The sequence below is a fragment of the Chiloscyllium plagiosum genome, unplaced genomic scaffold, assembly GCF_037043375.1.
Source record: "Chiloscyllium plagiosum isolate Xiang-an unplaced genomic scaffold, Cpla_swu_hap1 HiC_scaffold_6, whole genome shotgun sequence".
Classification (NCBI taxonomy): Eukaryota; Metazoa; Chordata; class Chondrichthyes; order Orectolobiformes; family Hemiscylliidae; genus Chiloscyllium; species Chiloscyllium plagiosum.
In genome coordinates this window covers 65,020,396-65,044,007 of record NW_028270144.1, presented here as the reverse complement: position 1 = coordinate 65,044,007, position 23,612 = coordinate 65,020,396, and the positions used below count along the sequence as shown (strand labels likewise).

The 23,612-nt window shown below is 41.3% G+C and overlaps 1 protein-coding gene across 2 annotated transcripts in view; it reads left to right on the top strand.

Annotated features, from left to right (window-relative positions):
- Nucleotides 1-23,612, top strand: part of LOC122550614 (ankyrin repeat domain-containing protein 42-like) — a 39,857-nt gene that overhangs the window by 3,281 nt on the left and 12,964 nt on the right. Inside the window, exons 3-7 of one of the 2 annotated variants that reach the window (XM_043691634.2) lie at nt 7,465-7,572; nt 10,520-10,639; nt 13,973-14,108; nt 20,857-21,057; nt 21,752-21,877. In XM_043691634.2, coding sequence (XP_043547569.2) covers nt 7,465-7,572; nt 10,520-10,639; nt 13,973-14,108; nt 20,857-21,057; nt 21,752-21,877 — 691 coding nt within the window. Of the gene's footprint in view, nt 1-7,464; nt 7,573-10,519; nt 10,640-13,972; nt 14,151-20,856; nt 21,058-21,751; nt 21,878-23,612 lie in introns of both variants that reach the window. The other variant, XM_087988064.1, reaches the window with a different exon arrangement.

The window sequence follows — 23,612 nt, the reverse complement described above, 5'->3', positions numbered from 1 at the left end:
TTGAGTGGATCAGTGTTCTGACATAGTTGCTTCTCAGCCAGGAGGAGCAGGATTGCTTTCCCGGTCCCACAGTTAAACCAGCCATGATCTACCTCCCTGCAATTTGCTATCTGTTTTCACATTTCCTGTCATGCTCTAATTTTTTTGTCCTAATTAATGTTTGGGCCATTCTCTCCAGTTACTTATAATCTGACCAGTCATCTAACCTGCCACTTAGCTTTGTGTAATTAGATACTTTTTCCTTAAGTTTCATATGTTCCTTGATTTCTTCGCTTAACCACAGATGGCGGATCCTCCACTTGGAATTTTTCTTAATTGTGGAAATGCACTTATTCTAAGTACAATGAAATATCCCTTTAAAAGTCTACTGATGCTTTCACAATGATTTATCTCCTCAACTTGCATGCTAGTTCACTTCAGCTCAGCTGTCGTGCACATATAGTTATTTATGTTTAAAATCCAATCTTAGACCTACTCTTCAGTCCATATTAGAATTGCTGCTACTTAGACCTACCTTTACTCTAAGATCATTAACTAATCCTGTCACATGACCAAATATAATATACCTACTCTTGGTCAATTCTAGAATGTGCTGCTTTAAAAAACTACATCAGAGATCCAAGATGGTGGCAGTCTGAGTGGTCTGCTGTGCTGGGCTCTGTGCCATATCCCCAGGCAAGGTGGACCTTTACCCCCCCCCGGGAGAAAAAAGTATTAATTTAAACCTGCTGATCATTTGGAGCTGCTGAAATTGTGTATGAAAGCTTTAAGGCCAGGATGAAATTGAATAAAGGAAACGGACCTAAAGGAGTACAGCAGACAGTACACTCCCCTACTGCATCCAGGGTGCCTGCAGCCAGTGCTCAAACTCCCGGGGCAGCCCCTTTGGATCTAACTGGACAACAGCATTTAATCTTGGAGTTTGCCAAGATTCAAGCAGCAGTTGAGCCACTATCTGCCATGCTGAAAAAGCATTAGCAGGAAATCCAGCTGCAGGAACGAAGAATGGAGGCAGTGGAGGAGAGGACCGCGGCATCAGAGACCGTGGCGGAGGTTTCAGGAGGAAAGATCCGAACGTTGGAAGACCAGGTTTGGGTCCTTCAGGATCAAGTTGCAACCTGGAAAATAAAAATAGAAGGAAAAACTTACGGATAGTGGGTCTTCAGGAAGGCGAGGACCTCGTTGGCTTCTTGCAGGGGTGGCTCCCAAAGTTCCTGGGGCTGGAGTTGGAGTCGGGCCTGGTAAACGTGGAGAGGAAAGTGAGGACTGCAGATGCTGGAGATCAGAGCTGAAAAATGTGTTGCTGGAAAAGCACAGCAGGTCAGGCAGCATCCAAGGAGCAGGAGAATCGATGTTACGGGCATAAGCTCTTCTTAAACGTGGAGGGGGCCCAACGGATTGCAGCCCGGACCTGCGCCCCTGCACGGTCCTAGTGCAGCTCCTGCATGAGAAAGAAAAACAATTAATAGTTGAAACAGCAAGAAGACTGGGAAGGAATTCACAAGCTTTAAAGCACAAAGGCTGAACGATAATATTTTTTCAGGACTTTTCAGGAGCCCTAATTAAGAAGAGAAGGACATTTGATGAAGTCAAGAAAGAATTAAGGGACCTGAACATTCAATATTCCTTGAGGTACCTGGCCGAGTTTTTATCAACCATGAGGGGACGATATATAACTTTGACTCCGCAGAAAAGGCGAAGGACTTTGTGAAGTCTTTGAATTGAAAGACCTGAGTCGGAGTGGGAGAGGAGGGGGCATCATTGTGGACAATAGTATGAGTTTTTTTATTGCCCCTTTTTTAACCTCTCTCTCCCCCTTTCTTTTTGTGGTTATTGGTTTTATATGTACAGCTCTGTTGTAAAATTGGAATTATTTTTACATATCGGTCGGTTGGGTATTATCTAAGGCTCCTTTTTTTTTAACTGCTGTCCTTTTGATTTTGTATTGGGGTGGCTGTATCTGTGGTTAAGATGAGTGGAGGTCGGGCAATGGGCATCCATTGTTAGCTTTTTAGAATGTAAATAACAGATTTTCTTCATTTGGGGCTAAGGCACGGCCTGAGCTAGATTGAGTTAAGATGGTAGTAAGGATTGGGAGGGGTACCCCCTACAGGCAAGGGGTAGACCTCGAGCGAATTGGGGGTTATTTGGGTATTCATTTCAGTTAAATGTAGTGGGTTTTTTTAGTTGTAGTAGTTTTTAGAGGAATAGGTTTTAGATCTCATAGAGTTAATGTCTCTGTAGCTCATCACACCTCAGATAAGCTCCCTCCTCTTGGGAAACCACGGGCTGCCCTGGATGACCATGGCTAGTGATTTGCTCAGGTGGTGCACCTGGAATATAAAAGGAAGCCATTCTCCTATTAAAAGAAATAAGAAGATGTTATCAAGCCTTAGGAAGGAAAGAGTGGACATTGCCCTGTTGCAGGAGACGCATCTAACTGAAGAGGAGCATCTGAAACTGCAGCAGGGGTGTTATGACGGTATTTTTCTCCACCTTCAGCTCTAAGAGTAGAGGAGTAGCTATACTTGTAAGAAGGAACCTCCCTTTCCAGGTAACGGAGCAGATTAAGGATGAACATGTACGGTTTATCATTCTTAAAGCCCTCGTACATGGAGAAGAGTATGGCATCTTGAATATATATTGTCACCTGGTGCATCCTCTTAAATTTCTAATTGATGCAGTGGCTAAATTAATGAATCTTGGGGTGTGCTGTATGACTATAAGAGGGGATTTTAATTACCTAATAGACCCAGAGGTTGACAGGGTGCCAAAAGGCCTGGCAGGTACGCGCAGTCTAAGCAGTTGGTGGACATGTGTGAAGAGTTGGGACTAGTGGATATGTGGAGGTACATCCACCCTAATGGAAGGGACTTTACATTCTACTCCAACCCACACAAGTGCCATATGTGAATTGACATGTTTTTTATGCCGGCTGATAGTTTGGACAGAACATTGGCGTGCAAAATTGGGAATATAGCTGTTTCAGATCATGCACCAGTGTATCTAGATGTTAAAATCAAGGGTAGTGGAATGGATGCACGTCACTGGTGCATGGATCCATTTTGTTAGGAGACAGCAAATTTGTTGAGTATATTAGAAGAGAGTTCAGGGCGTCCTTAATCACTGCTGTTATTTACCTTGGTGATTGAGCCATTAGCCGAAGCTATTAGGAGGGCTCCTGAAATAGTAGTGCCAAGGGTGGGCATGGGGGAGCATAATATCACCCTATATGCTGACAACATCCTTTTGATTTTGGCCATTCCGGAGAAGTCTGTTCCTCGACTGATGCAAACAATTAATTCATATGGTAGTTTCTCGGGTTACAGGATCAATTTTACAAAATCAGAAACCATGCCAGTAGGGAGATTAGTGCAGGTGCCTAATCTGAAGGATGGAATGCAGTTCCCATTTAGATGGTTGTCAAAAGGTTTTTTGTACTTGGGAATTTTTATTACTTCTTCCTTCCACCACCTGTATAAAGCTAACTATGTACAACTACTAGAGAGGATAAAATAGGATTTGCAGTGGTGGCAGGGGTTACCGTTATCATGGTTGGACCGAATAGCCCTGATTAAGATGAATGTTCTTCCCCACCTGCTGTACCCCATGAGAATGCTCCCATTGTTGTTACCAGACAAGTGTTATGGAGGCTCAGTGGTTGGCTAGGGTCCTTTATTTGGTGCCACAGGCACCCTCTAATGAAATTCACTAATTTGTAGCTTTCGCAAGGTAAGGGAGGGGTGGATCTTCCGGATTTGAAGAAATACCAAATAAGTGCCCTGTTAACATATGATGGAAACTGGGTACGGGCAAATTCGGAGTCGATTTGGCTTGATATTGAAGCTTTGCAGTCGAGATGTCCTTTAACTAATTTATTATTTATGGATAAGATGAAATCCGTGACCCAGCAATGTAAGAGCCCAATTATTTTAAATACGGTGAGAGCCTGGAGGATATTACAGCAAGATGAGGGCAATTAGTCTAAGCTCTCACCATTTACCCTTTTGGTGGGATCCCAAGTATTTAAACTAGGGGCAACGGACTCCGGCTTTAAGGCATGGGAGAATAAGGGAATCTCCTGTCTGGGAGATTTATTCGAGGGAGACGTCCTAATGTCATTTAGTCAGTTAAGTCAGAAATATGGATTGTCTTTCAGGGACCTTTTCCGATACTTTCAGATAAGGAACTATATACAGAGGAAGACCACGCTCCTGGTCCAGTATTCCAAATCAGATGTGGAGAAAAGAGTACTCCGGTGTATAGGAGCACTTTATATCATTTACAGAAAGGTCGTGCCCTGGGGGACGTGGAAGGACTCTGTAGATCGAGGAATTGAGAGTTAGGAGAGGATATTTCATTGGAGGTATGGGAAGACATATGGGGAAATATAAGAAAATTTTCAGTATGTAACAGAGTACAGGCCATGCAATGGAAGATATTACACAGGGCTTATATGGCACTAGAGAGGCTAGCTAAGTTCAAGAGAGGAACGTCATCAGGGTTTTCCAAATGTAACATTAGTCTAGGCACTCTCTCACACTGCTACTGGTCATGTAAAATCTAGAGAGTGCTATAGTAAGGAAGTTAAAGGACATTCCGGGGATTGAAATTAACGTGGATCCGGTATTTCTTCTTTTGGGGTTGCCAAATTTGCCCTCTCTCTGGGAACACAGGAAGAGATTGTGTAACATTTTTACCCATTCTGCGAGGAAGAACATTCTAGTGAATTGGATGTCAGAAAAACCACCAGGTCTTAAGGGGTGGCGTAGGCTGGTGATGGAGCATCTCCCCAAGACTACCTCGCAAATGTGGTGCACCACAAAATGGAGCAGTTTTACAAGACATGGCTGCCCTTTCAAATTGTATTGACTCTGACTTATCAGCAATATTAATTAGAGCCATGGTATAGCCATGGAAATCAGTATGGGTGCCTGTGGGTCCCCGTGAGGAGGAGACGGGGGGAAAAAGAATATGGCTACTATAGATGGGAGGGATACCAGAGATGGGAGCCTCAGTGGAGGTGTGATGAGTGAGATAGAATAAAGTAGTGAGATATAATTTAATTTAAATTAGTATTTATTTAATATGTTTAGAGTTTAGTTTAAGTTAAGTAGATATGTTCTGGTAGAAAGGTGGATTGTTCATTAATAATAGTGCTGTGTTATGGCTTTGTTGTACTGCCTTTTTTTAGTTTTGATAGTGTTATTTTTTTTGTACATAGATGTTTTGTAAAAGATTTAAAAAGGTTTTCAATAAAAATATTGATTTAAAAAAAAACTACTTCAAATATTCTATAAACTCCTCACAGCTAATATTTTCAATCTGATTTTTTCAGTTTATATGTAGATAATAATGTAGATTTATTACAAGCAGCTTGTATAATTCTTCTTCCTATGTTGTAGTTACTGTTTGCAAGATGAGGATCACTCCCACTTGTGACTTTGTCCCCCTCCTATTCCTCATTTTCGCCAACATAGATTCTAAATCCTGATTTCTAACTATTGTACGAAAGCATCTTTAATTAGAAGTGCTATTCTTTTACCTTTACCTGTATTCCTATTTCCTTGAATGTTATATACTCCTTAATTTTCAAGACCCAATCCTATTACTCTTGCTGGCATATTCTTAGTTTTTTTTTTGCTCTCTGCCCCTTCCTGCCCTTCTCTGATCTTCATTTTCTATATTAATATTTTGCTGTTCTATCTTGATTTGCTTGACTCTCCCTGGCATTGTTCAGTTTAAAGTCCTCTTCCCTAGTGATGTGGCTGGCAAAAACACCAATGCCAGACGATTCAGGTGTAGACTATCCCACCAATAGTGCTTCCATTTTCCCAGTACTGATACTAATACCTCAAGGCTGAAACCCACTTCTCCTACATCAGTCTTTGAGCCATGCATTCACTTATATAATGTTATTTATATAATACTAATTTAAACATGACTCTAGTAGCAATCCAGAAATTATTAGATTTGAGGTTTTGCTTTTTAATTTAGCACCTCACTTCTCATCGTCCCTCAGCAAAACTTCTTTCCTGTTCTACGTATGTTGTTTGTACCAGCCATCAGATTCTTCCCTTTTCACTGTGTGTTCTACCTCAGCCCAGAGCTGACATTCCAAACCATAACACAGCCTTCTGGACTCCCACTCTTTGCAGAGGATAGTACCAATCCCTCACACTGTACTGCTCCCTCCTACCACTACATTTCTTTTTGCTCCCCCTCTTGAAAGGCTTTCTCTATCACAATGCCATGGCCAGTTTTCACAAACCCTATGGCCCTCTGTCTCATTCAAACGTGCTGGAAAACATCAAAGTTGTTGAACAATTGCAAAGACCCTTGTCTTCCCCTTGCCTGCCTCACTTCCAGTCACACATTCCTGTCCCTGACCACTGACCAAATCAAAAGAGTTATTCTAAGGGGTCTCCTGGAATAAAGTGTCCAGGCAAATTACCTCTCTTTCTTTCTCTCCAGCTAACAGTCCTCCCTGTCATCACCCTACTCACCATCCACTCAATTCCCATCTGAGCCAATCCTCGGTGTTGAGTTTCTGGTCCCTTACCCACCTTCCTGTAAAAATTGGGTAAAGAATCAGAAACTAACTATATATTAGAGATTCTCAGAAAAAATGTTTGCAAATCACAAGAGTGGAGATGTAAAAAAAGATACGAGGGAGGCAGAAATTATTGAAGAGTTGAACCTGAACACACAGCATAGGATTAAAAATAGGAGTCTAAGGATATGAGTAGGCCATTTAGGACTAAGATGAGGAGAAACCTCTTGTACAGAGAGTGGTGAGCCTATGGAATTCTCTGCTACGGGAAATGGATAAAGCCAAAACATTGAATGTTTTCAAGAACAAGTTCGATATATTTCTAAGGGCTAAGGGGATAAAAGAGTATGAGGACAAAGCAGGAGCAGAAAACTAAGATGGATCATATTAAATGACAGGAAGTTGCAAAGGGCTAAATGGCCTATTCCTGTTCTTATTTCATATATAACATTATAAGAAATGTTCATTACTACTATTGTCAACTTACAACATGCACTAAAACTGCAACCAAAGCTTATGCTGTGCTTTTCTCATTCTCATTCTCCCTGGTATCTCCTGTTTTTACCAAATTTCTGATCAATGGTGTTAAATTATGTAAATCATTGCTAGCTTTACATATGTTAACGTGTAAATACTAAGAGACTGAGTTGGTTGGGTGATACAGGGACAAGAATCAGTCATCTTATCTGTTAATTTTGGGAAAAAAATCTTTTTTTAAAATATGTTTGGGATAGTCAAGGTTCAATAGTATTTTTAATTTCTGTTTTGCCAATGAATTAATTGTTGTATGGTTAAAATTTAAATAATCATCCAGATATTCATTACCAGCCTTACTTATTATAAAATTAGAAATATGTTCTAACCTTATTAAAAAGAAGCCAAATATTTACAGTTCAATTTTGATATTACAGTGTCTGCACTGGTTGCTTTGGCATGGTGCTGATCTGACAGATGTAACTTCCAGGGGCTGGACAGCAGCACATATCGCAGCCATCAGGGGTCACGATGCCTGTATGCAGGTAAGTTAATTTTATTTTTGTGTTCTTCTGACCCAAAATAAATATTTCAATCCATGCAAAATTTTGAAAAATTAGGTTTAATCTCAAGCATATGTTATATGCATTTTTCTGCTAAGGTGTAATTTGAAGAGGAGAGAGGATGACTGAATAGAATCTTTCAAATCATAAATGTTATTTCAATCCAGTAAACAGGTTGAAGTTCACATCTCTTTACCACCTCTCAGATCTCCACGTCATTTATCCCTAATTCCTTTCTGTAAAGCAGAAAGGTCATGCTGAGGTAGTCTAGGCTGAGGTTAGAAACAGGAAAGGAGAGGTCACCCTATTGGGAATTTTCTATAGGCCTCTGAATAGTTCCAGAGATGTAGAAGAAAGGATAGCAAAGATGATTCTTGATAGGAGCGAGAGCGACAGGGTAGTTGTTATGGGGGATTTTAACTTTCCAAATATTGACTGGGAATACTATAGTTTGAGTACTTTAGATGGCTCAGTGTTGTCCAATGCGTGCAGGAGGGTTTCCTGACACAGTATGTAGACAGGCCAACAAGGGGGGAGGCCACATTAGATTTGGTACGGGGTAATGAACCCGGCCAGGTGTTCGATTTGGAGGTAGGTGAGCATTTTGGTGATAGTGACCACAATTTGGTTATGTTTACTTGAGTAATGAAAAGGAATAGGTGTATACCGCAGGGCAAGAGTTTTAGCTGAGGGAAAGGCAATTATGATACATTTAGGCAAGATTTGGGATGCATAGTATGGGAAGGAAACTGCAGGGGATGGGCACAGTTGAAATGTGGAGCTTATTCAAGGAACAGCTACTTTGTGTCTTTGATAAGTATGTACCTGTTAGGCAGGGTAGAAGTTGTCGAGCAAGGGAGCCGTGGTTTACTAAAGAAGTATTCAAGAGGAAAAAGGCAGCTTTTGTTGGGATGAGATGTGAAGGCTCAGTTAGGGCGCTTGAGAGTTACAAATTAACCAGGAAAGATCTAAAGAGAGAGCTAGGAAGAGCCAGGAGAGGACATGAGATGTCAGTGGGAAGTCGTGTGTGGAGTCAGAAGAGATAGGGGAAGCGCTAAATGAAAACTTTTCGTTAGTATTCACACTGGAAAAAGACAATGTTGTCGAGGAGAACACTAAGATACTGGCTACTAGAGTAGATGAGATTGAGATGCACAAGGAGGAGATGTTAGCACTTCTGGAAAGTGTGAAAATAGATAAGTCCCCTGGGCTGGATGGGATTTATCCTAGGATTCTCTGGGAAACCAGGGAGGAGATTGCCGAGCCCTTTGGCTTTGATCTTTATGTCGTCATTGTCTACAGGAAGAGTGCCAGAAGACTGGAGGATAGCAAATGTTGAGCCCTTGTTCAAAAAGGGGAGTAGAGACAACCCTGCTAATTTTAGACCAGTGAGCCTTCCTTCAATTGTGAGTAAAATGTTGGAACAGGTTATAAGAGATAGGATTTATAATTATCTAGAGAGGAATAAGTTGATTAGGGATAGTCCACATGGTTTTGTGAAGGGTAGGTTGTGCCTTACAAACCTTATAGAGTTCTTTGAGAAGGTGACCAAGCAGGTGAATGAGGGTAAAGCAGTTGATGTGGTACATATGGATTTCAGTAAGGCGTTTGATGAAGTTCCCCGACAGTCAGCTATTGCACAAAATACGGAGACATAGATTGAGGGTGATTTCGCGGTTTGGATCAGAAATTGGCTAGCTGAAAGGAGACAGAGGGTGGTGGTTGATGGGAAATGTTCATTCTGGAATTCAGTTACTAGTGGTGTACTGCAAGGATCTGTTTTGGGGCCACTGCTGTTTGTCATTTTTATAAATACCTGGTTGAGGGTGTGGAAGGAAGGTTGGTAAATTTGTGAATGACACGAAGGTCGGTAGAGTTGTGGATGATGCTGAAGAATGTTGTTGGTTATGCAGGGACATAGATAAGCTGCAGAGCTGGGCTGAGAGGTGGCAAATGGGGTTTAATGCAGAAAAGTATGAGGTGCTTCACTTTGGAAGGAGCAACAGGAATAAAGAGTAGTGGGCTAATGGTCAAATTCTTGGTAGTGTAGATGAATAGAGAGATCTCAGTATCCATGTACATAGATCCCTGAAAATTGCCACCCAGGGTTGTTAAGAAAGCATACGGTGTGTTAGCTTTTATTGGCAGAGGGATTGGGTTTTGGAACCATGAGGTCATGTTGCAGTTGTACAGAACTCTGGTGCGGCCGCACTTGGAGTATTGTGTACAGTTCTGGTCACCGCATTATCGGAAGGATGTGGAAGCTTTGGAAAGGGTTCAGAGGAGATTTAGTAGATGTTGCCTGGTATGGAGGGAAGGTCTTACGAGAAAGGCTGAGGGACTTGAGGCTGTTTTCCTTAGAGAGAAGAAGGTTGAGAGGTGACTTAATTGAGCCATATAAGATAATCTGAGGGTTAGACACGGTACCAATGAGAGCCTTTTTCCTCGGATGGTGATGGCTAGCACGGGAGGACATAGCTTTAAATTGAGGGGTAATAGATATAGGACAGATGTCAGAGGTAGTTTCTTTACTTAGAGATTAGTAGGGGCATGGAACTCACTGCCTGCAACTGTCGTAGACTCATCAAAGTTAACGACATTTAAATGGTCATTGGATAGACATATAGATAAAATTGAACGATGTAGATTAGGTGGGCTTCAGATTGATTTCACAGGTTGGTGCAACATCGAGGGCTGAAGACCTGTACTGCGCTCTAATGTTCAATATTCTAAAGTTACACTTAAAAATACTTGGATGTAAATTTGAAATCTGAAACCTACAGGACTATGAACCAAAAAGTTAAAATTAAGATTAGGTTGGAATTCCTCAACCAGCACAGACAATTGGCTTCCTTGGTGCCACAATCTTTCTAAATTTCTATTTCACAATGAGAAGCATAGTATAATGTCTTCATGTATTGGTCCACAGGCCCTGGTAACAAATGGTGTCAATTTAACAGCAAAGGATGATAGAGGCTGTACTCCACTGCATTTGGCTGCTGCCCATGGACATTCCTACACACTTCAGACTATTCTTCGCAGTGGGGTGGTAAGGAACTGTTACTAAGCTATATGGGTTGATTTTACTGAAAGAAAATGTCAGAGTCTTTAGGAAAAGAAAGATGGCCATTCAAGCATTCATTGTAGAAAGCAAAATAGATGCTATAGATTATGTAAACATTTAAAAACTTTTAAAAGTATTTTTTTTTAAATTGTTTATTTCAATAGCCAGGTAAGATGCATTAGGTAACTTGAATTGATTTCAAAATTTTAAGTGCTGAGAACTTTGATATTGGAATGCCCACCCTGTCACTGGAATTGCAGAATTTTATGGAGGCATCATTGATAATATTTTTCAAGGTGTTTGAGGTGTCTGCTGTACATTGTCCACACAGCTGACATATACAAAAGGGCTAGTAATACTGCTGCCTTGTAGATCATCAGTGTGTTGCTGGTTTTGAAGTCTTTGGCTTTAAAACACTCTGTTCCTCAGATAACCAAAAGCTGCATTGACACACTGGAGCCAATGTTGAATTTAATCGTCAATGTCTCCTCTCAATGAGAGGAGGCTCCAAAAGTAGAAGAATTAATCTAAATTGTCCAAAGACTTGCTGTGGCAATGTTGTGTAATGGGAGAAGGCTGGTAGAAGCCCTTTGTCTTATTTAACCTAAGGTCCACCCTCCTATTTGTCTCAGTGGACACACCGATGATAAGTTGGAACTCAGCCTCTGAGTGTGCACACATGCAAGCATTATTTGCATGCAGCAGCTTGCAACAGGACTTGGGGTCTTCACTGTTCTGGATGTAGGTTCAACATGTTCCTGCTTATTTGTGTAGTTAAGCCTCACACCAGTGCAGAGCTTGCAATACTGTGAGAAGGAAGATAGAGAAGAGCATGACATTATGATATTATGCATTGGATCTGTGATGGACCTATTGATAAGGATCACTGCTTGCATGCTGTTGTGCAGCTGGTAGAGAATGGTGGTGAATTTCTGTCGGGAACTAATTTTGAAGGAGGATGGTCCATGGTCTCTCTCAGTTGACAGCAAGAGGTCAAGGGAGGCCATTTATAGATTTTGCTAAAGCTCTCTGCATTTTTCTTGAATTTGTCTTGCAGGTCTCATCCACTCTGCCTCTAGATGTTAATATTCCCTCTCAGCTGTGCAGCCATTTAGAGAGTACACAATGCCGTTCACATTGACTGGTGGTTCTGGAAGTCACTGTTGGGCACAACTTCAGAGATCTGCAGTGGCAGTATGAAAAATCTGAGGGAATGTAGCTTTTTTAAAATACACTCATGCTATGTGGGTGGCATTAACTGGGCCAGCATTTATTGTCCATCCCTTTGTTGTCCTTGAGAAGGTAGTGGTGAGCTGCCTTTTTGACCATTGCAATCCATGTGCTGTAGGTAGACCCATGATGCTATCAAGGAAGGAGTTCCGGGATTTTGACCCAGTAATACTGAAGGAACTGTAGTATATTTCCATGTCACAACAGTGAGGAACATGTAGGTGGTATGTTCCCAGTTATGTGCTGTTTTATGGATGGAAGTCCTGTGACTCCAAGAAGAGCTCTTCAGTTTCATGTTCCCAGTGGCTGAGGAGGATTTTTGCAATGGTCTTGCCTGTGACAGACAGCAGGGAAACACCTCTGTATTTGCTGTTACAGATTCAATGTTTTGGATATCCCTGGCTGCCTCTCCTCTCTCCAGTTGAGACTATATAAACAAGCCAAGAGCAATTTTCTGCCATTTCCAGTATTTCCACCTGTGCTGGCAACCTTTTTGGTTCTCAGCCTTTCAGCCTCATGTCAGGTTAGGGTTGGGATGACATGGTAACAAGTAGCATGCTGCAGGCTGTGGTCTAGTGCATTCATTCATTGTGGCTGAGGAGATTCTCAAAGTCTTTACAGAATCCTTGAATCCATTGATATTGAATTTCCTATGGAATGATTCTACTGCTGCTGCTGTTAATGGGCAGGGCTGATGGAGATACAAGACAGGATGAGATAATGATCAGCTGCTGTCATGGCGCGCGTGATCAGCTCAAGAAGGTATATCTGAGGTAGGCCACCAGTTTTGTGAAATTGGTTTTGCCACAAAACAAAAATCTATTGTCTCAGAAAGCCCGTGTGAAAGAAGCAATTTCTTCGAGACGCTTTGGTTCATCCTAACCCAGAAACAGTACACCATATATACCATCAATGCATAGCACCAACCCTAGATGCAACAGATGAAGCCAAGGAGGCTTTCTACCTCCAGCCTTGATAAACGGCTGTCCCATGTCCCAAAGGGAAATCAGTTGATTCTGCTTCTTGATTTCAACTGTGTATCACTCAGGGCAATGTTGGTGATGCTATAGTGCCGGAGTGCTGTTATAGTGATGTTAGTGGTAGTGCAATATTCAGGCCTATTGCAGCTAGGATTACCCATGAGACAACTCGTGCAAATCTAAAATTCACTTTGAAAATGTAAAGCTACCTGTGCATACATCTTTTAAGGTGAGATGGCTGTTGCTCACTAACTATCCTTCGGTCTTGATGGAGCAAGATCTTTGACCTAGGGTGGGAATAATTGAGACGATTAGACTCCAACTGGATGAATGGGAACTAAAATGAATACTTTTTGCCCCAATTGTCCCATCCTGGGAGCTCCAGTCATGATAGTTTGTAGGTCAATGTCAAAGCACAATATATGCTTCATATCCATGGGCCCTTGTAATATCAACAAAGAGACATTTCTGCCACAGAACCCATCATTCGGGCTCTGGAGCTCCTTTCCACCATTTTATTAACTGGTCGGGTCCATCTTTGTCCTCGCTGTATCTCATCCGGCCAATCACCTAAGGGCTTCTTTGTGACGTCACTCCTTGAGTTGGCATCCTGATGACAGTTGCCGTGCCCACTGTATTCCCCCATCCCTCATTGTGGTCCCTTCACCAATATGCTGCCTTTATCCCAGTTGTTCAGTCTTTCCTGCTGCTCCCCTCCATGTTCCTATCACCTCTGTCCTGCATTTATCACCACTACTGGTGTTACTCTTTCCCATTGGTAAGGAAGCTTTAAGTAACTATTAAGGTTGATTTTATTACAGAAAATTTCATGGTCTCTGGAAAAACGATAATCATTCATGTATTCACAAAGCAAAATAGACACCCAGAAAGTGCAATAGTTTTTGAAAATAACTGCTGCTTATTTTATTGGCTAGCTAAGTGTTCTTTGGTAAATTGAATTGATTTCATTTATTTTGAACACAATTGTGGAAATTATTACCTAATTTATTTTTCAGGGCTGCAGTTGGATACGCTAGGTCACAAAATACACTCAAGGTTTGCTGAAATTTGTCATTGAATAGCATTTTTCTGTTTGTTTTGCTCCTAGGACACAAATTCAACAGACAAAACTGGTTGGAGGAGTGTCCATTATGCAGCTTTTCATGGCAGGCTGGGCTGCTTGCAGCTTCTCGTCAGATGGGGAGCGGATGTGAGTGAGGTGGACCGTGATGGCAATTTACCAGGTACTGTAAACCCCTGGTATCCAAAGCATCAAATTATACTTGGTGAGGTTTTGGCAAAAAAAAAATTCTTCGTCCACACCTGCTATTCAAGTAACATTACAGTGCTGTAAATAAATTGCGAGCCAGCAACCAGATGTATTGAAGTCCACTATAATGTGTCTCCTGTTCAAATGCATTGTACAGTAAAGTATCTTTTGTACTATTGTTCTTATAAGCATATATTTTGTTCTGCAAAGATTTAGATTAAACTATTTAGTGTTGTTGGTATAGTTGTGCTCATGAGGTGGGCTGGTATTTGGCTGAGTCAGGGGCTATGAGGCATTCTGTGATTTAGACGATAATATTACAGCTTTTTGTGAATGCTAGGAATGGCCTCTTGGTTTGAGATCCCTCTGTGAACTTGGAGTTGATCTGAGTCACATCGATTACTTGAGAATGTTTGTGGACTGCCTAGTATCTCTTGATTTCATGGCAGAGTCTAAACATTACTGGCTTTGATCAGCACATGTTCTACAGATGTTTCAATGACAACAGTGTACCAAATACAAGGTGCACTTCAACAACCCTCCATGGTTCCTTCAATCACACTTTCTAAAGGTAGGGGAAGGACAAGATCAGTTGCATGGGAACACCGATCCCTAATAAATACGAACTTTATAAAAATAATGGAAGTCAGAAGTCACATGACGCTGAGTTATAGTCCAACAGGTTTATTTGAAATCACAAGTTTTTGGAGCATTGCTCTCTCGCCAGGTGAAGTGCTTCGAAAGCTTGTGATTTCAAATAAACTTGTTGGACTATAACCTAGTGTCATGTGACTTCTGACTTTGTCTACCCCAGTCCAACACTGGCACTTCCACATTATAAAATAATGAGGGGTGTAGCGTTAGTGGTAGTTGCCTTTAATGTAAGATGGGGGAATTTCAAGACTTGAAGGCACATTTTTAAGCAGAGAGGAGAGAGATTTAAAAAAGACATGAAGGGGAAATCTTTTACACAGAGGGTGGTTCGTGTGTGGAATGAACTTCCAGAGCAAGTGATGGATGCAACCTTTAAAAGATATTTGGATGAGTATGTGAATAGAAAGGTTTGGAGAGATATGGGGCAGGAGTAGGCAGGTTCAGGCAAACTGAACTAGGGACTAGTTCAGTTTGGGATTATGGTCAGCATGGACTGATTGGACTGAAGAGTCTCTTTCTGTGCTGTATGACTCAATGACTCTATAATATCACAGCATTTACAGAGACGTGGATCTGGGATGGACAGGACTGGCAGCTTATTGTTCCAGGATACAAATGCTATAGCAAGGGATAGAAAGAGGGGTAAGAGAGGAGAGAGAGTAGCGTTTTTGTTGAGGGATAACATTATGGCTGTACTTAAGGAAGATATTCCAGGGAATACATCCAGGGAAGTTATTTTGGGTAGAACTGAGAAAAAGGAAAGTGATGATCACCATATTGGGATTGTACTATAAACCCCCTCGTGGTCAGCAGGAAATTGCGAAATAGATTTGTAAGGAGATCTCAGTTATCTGTAAGAATAATAGGGTGGTAATGGTAGGGGATTTTAACTTTTCAAACATGGATTGGGACTGCTGAAGTGTTAAGAGTTTAGATGGAGAGGAATTAAAGTGTGTACAAGAAAATTTCCCGATTAAGTATGTGGATGTACCTACTAGAGAAGGTGCAAAACTCGAATTACTCTTGGGAAATCAGGCAGGGCAAGTGACTGAGATGTCAGTGGGGGAGCACTTTGGGGCCAGCGACCATAATTCTATTAGTTTTAAAATAGTGATGGAAAAGGATAGATTGGATCTAAAAGTTGAAGTTCTAAATTGGAGGAAGACTAATTTTGCCGGTATTAGGGAAGAACTTTCAAAAGTTGATTGGGGGCAGATGTTCGCAGGTAAGAGGACAGCTTTAAAACGGTAGGCCTGCAGGAGTGAGACAACGAGTATCCAGAGACAGTATATTCCTGTTAGGGTGAAGGGCAAGGCTGGTAGGTGTAGGGAATACTGGATGATTAGAGAAATTGAGGTTTTGGTTAAGAAAAAGAAGGAAGCATACGTCAGGTATAGACAGCAGAGATCGAGTGAATCGAGTGTACAGGCAGTAGGAGTATACTAATGAGGGAAATCAGGAGGGCAAAAAGGGAACATGAAATAGGGGTAAGGATGATTAAAGGGATTCTATAAATACATTAAGGACAAAAGGGTAACTAGGGAGAGAATAGGGCCCCTCAAAGATCAGCAAGGCAGCCTATGTGTGGAACAGCAGGAGATGGGGGAGATACTAAATGGGTATTTTGCATTAGTTTTACATTTGAGGAGAACATGGGAGATATAGATTGTGGGGAAATAGATGGTGACATCTTGAAAAATGGCTATATTTTAGGGGAGGAGGTGCTGGATATCTTAAAACGCATAAAGGTGGATAAATCCCCTGGACCTGATCAGGTGTAACCTAGAACTCTGTGGGAAGCTAGGGAAGTGATTACTGGGCCCCTTGCTGGGATATTTGTATCATTGATAGTCACAGGTGAGGTGCTGGAAGACTGGAGGTTGGCTAATGTGGTGCTACTGTTTAAGAAAGGTGGTAAGGACAAGCCATGGAACTATAGACCAGTGATGGGCAAGTTGTTGGAGGGAATCCTGAGGGACAGGATTTACATGTTTTGGAAAGGCAAGGTCTGATTAGGGATAGTCCACATGGCATTATGCATGGGAAATCATGTCTCACTAACTTGATTGAGTTTTTTGAAGAAGTAACAAAGAGGATTGATGAGGACATAGCGGTAGACGTGATCAATATGGACTTCAGTAAGGCATTCAAGAAGATTCCTCATGTTAGCTAGTTGGCAAGGTTAGATCACTTATAAGAGAGGAGAAAGTGAGGACTGCAGATGCTGGAGATCAGAGCTGAAAATGTGTTGCTGGAAAAGTGCAGCAGGTCAGGCAGCATCGAAGGAGCAGGAGAATCAACATTTCAGGCATGAGCCCTTCTTCAGGAATCATTTCTGAAGAAGGGCTCATGCCCGAAACGTCAATTCTCCTGCTCCTTGGATGCTGTCTGACCTGCTGCGCTAGATCACTTATACTACAAGGAAAACTAGCCATCTGGATACAGAACTGGGTTGGAAGTACAAGACAGAGGGGGTGGAGAGTTACTTTTTAGACTGGAGGTCTATGACCAGTGATGTGCCACGAAGATCGGTGCTGGGTCCATTGCTTTTTGTCATCTCTTTTTAAATAATTTGGATATGAACAGAGGAGTTATAGTTAGTAAGTTTGTAGATGACACTAAAGTTGGAGGTGTAGTGGATAGCGAAGATTACCTCCGAGTACAATGGGATCTTGATCAGATGGGCCAGTGTTCCGGGAAGTAGCAGATGGTGTTTAAATTAGATAAATGTGAGTTGCTACACTTTGCAAAGGGAAATCATGGCAGGACTTATACACCAAATGGTAAAGTCCTGGGGAGTATTGCTGAACAAAGAGACCTTAGAGTGCAGGTTCATAGTTTCTTGAAAGTGGAGTCGCAGGTAGATAGGATAGTGAAGAAGACCTTTGCTAGCTTTCCTTTACTGGTCAGAACATTGAGTACAGGAGTTGTGAGGTCATGTTGCAGCTGTCCATAACATTGGTTAGACCACTTTTGGAATATTGTGTGCAATTCTGGTCTCTCTCCTATAGGAAGGATGTTGTGAAATTTGAAACGGTTCAGAAAGATTTACAAGAATATTGCCAGGGTTGGAGTGTTGAACTATATAGGGAGAGGCTGAATAGGCTGGGGCTGTTTTCCCTGGACCATTGGAGGCTGAAGGGTGTCCTTATAGAGGTTTATAAAATCATGAGGGACATGGATAGGGTAAATAGACAAGTGCTGGCAAATGAGACGAGATTAATTTGGTCAGCATGGGCGAGTTGGACCAAAGGGTCTGTTTTGTGCTGTACATCTCTAAGACTTTTGGATGTAGGTTTGCTCGCTGAGCTGAAAGGTTGATTTCCAGATGTTTCGTTACCTTACCAGGTAATATCTTCAGTGGACCTCATGCGATGCAATGCTGAAAATTCCTGCTTTCTATTTATATGTTTCAGTTTCTTTGGTTTGGTGATGTCATTTCCTGTGGTGATATCACTTCCGGTTCCTTTTCTCAGGGGGATGTAGATGGGATGTAACTCAATGTGTTTGTTGATAGAGTTCCGGTTGGAATGCCATGCTTCTAGGAATTCTCATGCATGTCTTTGTTTGGCTTGTCCTAGGATGGATGTGTTGTCTCAGTCGAAGTGGTGTCCTTCCTCATCCGTATGTGAGGATACTAGTGAGAGAGGGTCATGTCTTTTTGTGGCTAGTAGGTGTTTATATATCCTGATGGCTAGTTTAATGCCTGTTTGTCCAATGTAGTGTTTGTTACAGTCCTTGCACAGTATTTTGTAAATGACATTAGTTTTGCTCATTGTCTATATAGGGTTTTTCAAGTTCATTAGCTGCTGTTTTAGTTTGATACAGTCCTTGCACGGTATTTTGTAAATACTAAAACAGCAGCTAATGAACTTGAAAGACTCTATACAGACAATGAGTAAAACTAACGTCATTTACAAAATACCGTGCAAGGACTGTAACAAACTAAAACAGCAGCTAATGAAATTGAAAGACCCTATACAGACTGAGCAAAACTAACGTCATTTACAAAATACTGTGCAAAGACTGTAACAAACACTACATTGGACAAACAGGCAGAAAACTAGCCACCAGGATACATGAACACCAACTAGCCACAAAAAGACATGACCCTCTCTCACTAGTATCCTCTCATACAGATGAGGAAAGACACCATTTCGACTGGGGCAACACATCCATCCTAGGACAAGCCAAACAAAAACACGCACAAGAATTCCTAGAAGCATGGCTTTCCAATCGGAACTTTATCAACAAACACATCGAGTTAGACCCCATCTACCACCCCCTGAGAAAAGAAACAGGAAGTGATGTCACCACAGGAAATGACATCACCAACCCAAAGAAACCCAAACATATAAATAGAAAGCAGGAATTTTCAGTATTGCTTCGCATGAGGTCCACTGAAGATGTTACCTCGTAGGGTAACGAAATGTCTGGAAATGAACCTTTTAGCTCAGCAAGCAAACCTACATCCAAAACCTCAACCTGAGCTACAAATCTTCTTAAAACTCGCTAATCTCTAAGACTCTATAAATCACACATCACCATGACTTGGAACCATATTACGGTCATTAAGTCAAAATCCTGCACTGTCTTTCTAACAGCATTCTAGGTATACCTACATCTTATGGACTACAGTAGTTCAAGAAGATGGCTCATTGGTACCTTCTCCAGGACATTTAGGGATGAATAACAAATGCTGGCATAGCCAGAGACTTAGAGTAAAGAAAAAGAAGGCAGGTTGCTGAACTAAGAACAGTGGACAAAATACTTGGTGGCTTTACCACGAAGTCAAGCTGGAAATTGTCTCTTCTGAATGTGCTGTCAGAATTTTGACTACAGAAAAGGGAACTTGTGTATGTGGTGGGCCAACAGCAGCTGGGAGATTTTTGTGAAGTCCAGTGGAGCACTCAATTGAAACAACAATATATTTTGCATAAACGATTTATTGATTGAAGCAGGCAGGAGCCAGGGCTAACTTGCTAATGAACCTGAATAGCACCCACATAGTTCATCTAAAATGCTGCTGCAACTTTGCTGTCCCCTAATAAACTTGCTTACTTTTCAACATTTCTTTGCTGACCAACATTTACTCCCTGTTGCCCAGTGTCTCAAAACTAAAATCACCATCAGGTTCTCAGCCCTTGTCATCCATATAACTTCCACAAGCCTCACAATCAAAAAAAAACCCTACGCCACCAGAGCCTGAGCATTCCAACTGTTTGGTTCTAGTCTTTTGTATTGTTCCCTCACTGTTACAGCCATGCTACCATGACACTACAATCTGCGGACGTGTCAGCTGGTAGCGTTATAATTGCTTGAGTCAGCAAGTTTTGGGTCAAAGACTGCTCCGGAACTTGAGTACAAAAATCTAGGCTAGCCCTCAATGCACCAGCTACATTGTCAGAGACTCAGTTTTTCAGATGAGACAGTAAGCTGAGATCCTATCCAACCTCTTAGGTGACATATTAGAAATAAAGAAAATAGCTGCAGATGTAGACGATTCGGCCGTTTGGGCCTGCACCACCATTCATATTGCCCTCAAACAATGTTGTAAATAAGGACAGAAGTGTTCCCAACTTCTGGGACAATGCCACTTGCCCAGTGTCAAGGTTTATTCAGAATCATCTCCCACTGTCAAGGTCAGAGGTCTGATTTACCTGATCCTGGAGCTTACTGTGGAGCTGTCGTATCTGGCTGGAAGCCAAGCCTATCAGTGTGGCTGATCCCTGGGTAGGAAATGCTTCAAAGGCAAGTTATGCATAATGTGGAGATAAAACTCTAAAACTCTGACCGAGTGCCAGTTCATCATCCAATTTTGAAGGCATCCAATCTTGTATAATCCCCATATACTTGCACTTTTCAATAGGTTTCACTGCACATGGAGCAGTGGCAAGACCTTGACCAATTTGAATTGTTGTGTATAATAAATGCAGCCGTACTGTTAAGATACTGTTGAGTGAATGACACTGGGTACTATTGACAGTTTGGTTGTTGCATATTTGAGTTATTGTAAAGGCAGTAATGTTGTCTACTTCTAATGAATCTTGTTATTCTTTTAATGATAGTTCATCTTGCAGCCATGGAAGGACACTTGCATTGCTTTAAGTTTCTTGTCTGCCATGGAGACAGCATGACCGAGATACTGGGGGCTAGGAATGATCAAGGTGAAACCCCAAAGGATCTTGCAAAGAGATTCTACAAGGACAACATAGTGCAGTACATTTTAGCTGTGGAACGTGAACGGGATCATCCAGTTGATCAAGAAAGTAAGCAGGACAAAATGATGCTGTCGCTGCCTGTTGCTATAGATTGTGGTGCTGTTTATAGAAGTGGTTTGTTAACATTAAATACAGCTTTGCAGAACACAACATTCTTTATTTCACTGTATAATAATGGTAGCTCTTAGATGATCAGATAAAAATGTTACAGAGAAGGATGAATGAATAAAATATTTCAGTATGCAGAACACTTTGAAAACCAACCTTATAAAAATAATGCAGAATACCTAGATGGGCTTCTACATAACTGATATTAATAGAAGTTAACCAGCAATATAAGTGTTTCAAATGAAGCAGAATATTCTGTCATTTTTTAGCCCTGTTCCTATGCGGTGAAGTTGTGTAAAGCTCATGTAGTTGACCAGAATCTGAGAGAGCCTACAGCTGAGGCATTCCATTAAGGCGATCGCAATGAGAAATAAAGAAGAGGAGATAAAGGATGAAAAAAAAATGTGCTGCCATATGTTGAACAAATCAGATATCGCTTGAGTTGATCTTATCATTAAAACCTCCCAGATGGTTGCTTCAGGAATAGGATTATTACCTTGCAGCATGTATTTACCCTTCTGATTGTGAAATGAAGGAAAACTGTGGACATATCTAAGTGGGTAGAAGGTAATGATTCAAAAAATTGTGGATAAATGCCCTGCTATTGTTTTTCTGCTTCCTGCTCCTTTCTTAGATCTCGCATTTCCAGCTCATGTAAGTGCATTCAAAGGAGATCATGAGACTCTGAGACAGCTAGTCGAATCTGGAGTAATTAACATCAATGAAAGAGATGATAAGGGTTCCACCCCCATGCATAAAGGTAATCCCCATGAGTCTATGACATTGGTTGCAATAAGAATTGTTAGCATTTTTGTATTTTATTTCTTCAACGTCTTGAAAACTGATATGGTAAAAGCCTCTGCCAACTAGTAAACTGTTTTAGGAGAAAGTGAGGACTGCAGATGCTGGAGATCAGAGCTAAAAATGTGTTGCTGGAAAAGCACTGCAGGTCAGGCAGCATCCACGGAGCAGGAGAATCGACGTTTCGGGCATGAGCCTTCTTCGGGATTCCTGAAGAAGGGCTCATGCCCAAAACGTCGATTCTCCTGCTCCTTGGATGCTGCCTGACCTGCAGCGCTTTTCCAGCAACACATTTTCAGTAGTAAACTGTTTTGACTATTTACTGTACCAGTCTCCACTCAACTCAACCTTCCAATATTTTGGCAACATTAGCAATTAAATAGTGTAGGAGTGGTTGTGACGGGGATTTAAGTGGAAAACTTCCTACTGATTCATAAGATGATGTTTTTGGAAGTGTTTTCTTCAGGCACCTTATTGAGGCGGAATATCAGAATCAAGGCTCTATTGGTTCTGGTATTTGGAGCTGGATGAAAATTAGCAACAAAATGTAACCAAGCAACTGTGAAAGAAATAGAACTCCCGTGATCTATGCAGAAGTTTAATCTGAAAATGCATACTGTTCAGTAGCCCAAATTCATAGACTAAATAGAAGAAAATGAACAATGAGTCCATTTATTTATGCTTTTATGGATCATCCTAATTATGTCAGCCACAACAAAATTAGTCAAAATAAGGTTTTCATTCTTAGTGGTGAGAGACTAGGAGCTGTGGAGAAACAAATAGATTTGTAAGCCAAGGTAAATATCACCAAAAGCTAATACTCAGATCAACAATCATCAAAAAGTCTAATTGAATGTAGGCCTTTAAATCAAAAGTGTTCAAATTCAAAGTGAGGAAGTTTAATCATACTCCATCTGAGCAATGTATTCAAGTTTTGGCATGAAAGATTTGGAAAATCACATTGTTCTTGGAGTTCAGTACACTTCAGATTCGTCAGAACTATACCAGGGTTTACTGAAGGATTGATCATGAATATAGTTGTGTAGTGAGATGCATAATCTTGCTTGTTATTCCTTTGAGAACCTGTTTTTTGGACAGTGGTGGAACCCCCAAGGTCTCCAAATTAAACAAACTCATGTAGAGATTTCAGCAGGGTCAATTTGTCAAGACCTCTAAAAGTAGTGGATTGGTGATGGGGACAGTGAGTGAATCTCAGACCTAAGAAGGTGTCCACAGGCATCAGATGCAGGAGGTTTATTGGATATTTATGCTGGAACAGAGGTTTCTTTGGGTAGCAGATACTCTATGATAGAAGAAGTGTCATAGAGTCATGCAGCATATAAACAACCATTTAGCCCACTTTGTCTATGCTGACCAACAAACAGCAAACTTCATTAATGCCATTTACCTATACTTAGTCCATAGCCTCCTATACATTGGCATTTAAGTACTCATACGGTTGCTTTTTAGATGTTGCAAGAGTACTTGCCTCCACAATCCTCTCAGGCAGCATGTTCCATATATTTACCATCCACCGGGAGAAAAATATTTTCTTTATATCTCATTTAAACCACTGGCTCCTCACCTTTCACTAATGTCCGGTGGTCTACCATGAGGAAAAATTCTCATGATCTACTCTGTGTATACCTCTTATAATTGACCTCGTTGATCTCATATATATCTCCTTCTGCTGC